Below are 985 nucleotides of genomic sequence, written 5' to 3'. Positions count from 1 at the left end.
ATGAGTAAACAATTCAGTTCCCTGAAGAGTTTTTAACAAAGATATTGTGATTATACCTGTTGGTTTGAGATTGAATTTCATTGATTTTTTATCAGTAGTAAAGTCTTAGTTATCATATGTTCAGTTGATATTATACTTCTTGATAAAGATTTGTATTCATTCAGAGAAAGATACTTACTTAAAATGAATAAAAATGCATATGCATTATATGTACACGGTATACCTGACATAGCCCTCAGTGAAGAGATTATCATGTAAAAGAAATCTAACAGAGATGAAATTTGATGTTGTTAGTAGACCTTATGGTATTGTTCTAACTACATTCATGAATATAAGTCCTTATAATCACCATTTCAGTGTCATTGAAGACCAAGCAAAGGAAAGAGAAGACACACTGGAGCTGATAGACTCCATCATTACACAGTCACAGCTGATGTACTATGCGGAACCACCTCCAGACATCGCTTCATTGCCACCCGATACAACCCTCACCAATAAAGCTGGATATCTCAATGTTCAGAGGTTAGTTTTTATTTTATAAAAAATTAATGTAGATCATAACCCATATCTAATCTTAATGAAAATGGTATTTCAATGAAATATGATTGGGTTTGGAATTTCTCTTCTTTATTTGCATCATTTTTCATAACGTCTAGTAATAGTTATTGTAAGATGAGTTAGAGACAGGTATCCATAACACTGTCGACCTTATCTAGCTTATCTTAACAAATGTCCCTCAGAAAGTATATGGGTGTGATGAGCTCCTGGGAGAGGCAGTTTGTGTTCCTGGAGGGAGGAAACCTTATGAGCGTTGTGAAGGGCGACGCAGCCGGGTCGCTTCTCTTAGAGGTGGACTTAACTACCCTCGTTCATGCTACAGACACAGATGATCGGCGCCATGTCTTCCAGGTTGCTACTAGTAAAAAGTAGGTGTTCAGAGAAAAGATAAATGATACTTTTTATGATGTTTATTATTGTTGGTGCC

The 985-nt window shown here is 35.8% G+C and overlaps 1 protein-coding gene across 1 annotated transcript in view; it reads left to right on the top strand.

Moving 5' to 3' along the window:
- The window catches only part of LOC119589252 (DCC-interacting protein 13-alpha-like), a gene marked incomplete in the record, with an annotated part of 61,984 nt that overhangs the window by 46,283 nt on the left and 14,716 nt on the right, over window positions 1–985 (top strand). Inside the window, 2 exon segments of the mRNA XM_037937867.1 lie at window positions 358–522; window positions 741–926. Of these exon segments, the coding sequence (XP_037793795.1) occupies window positions 358–522; window positions 741–926 (351 nt within the window).

The sequence above is a fragment of the Penaeus monodon genome, chromosome 25 (assembly GCF_015228065.2).
Source record: "Penaeus monodon isolate SGIC_2016 chromosome 25, NSTDA_Pmon_1, whole genome shotgun sequence".
NCBI classification, from domain to species: Eukaryota; Metazoa; Arthropoda; class Malacostraca; order Decapoda; family Penaeidae; genus Penaeus; species Penaeus monodon.
The sequence above is the reverse complement of the archived record's forward strand: the minus strand, read 5'-3'. Positions and strand labels throughout refer to the sequence as shown.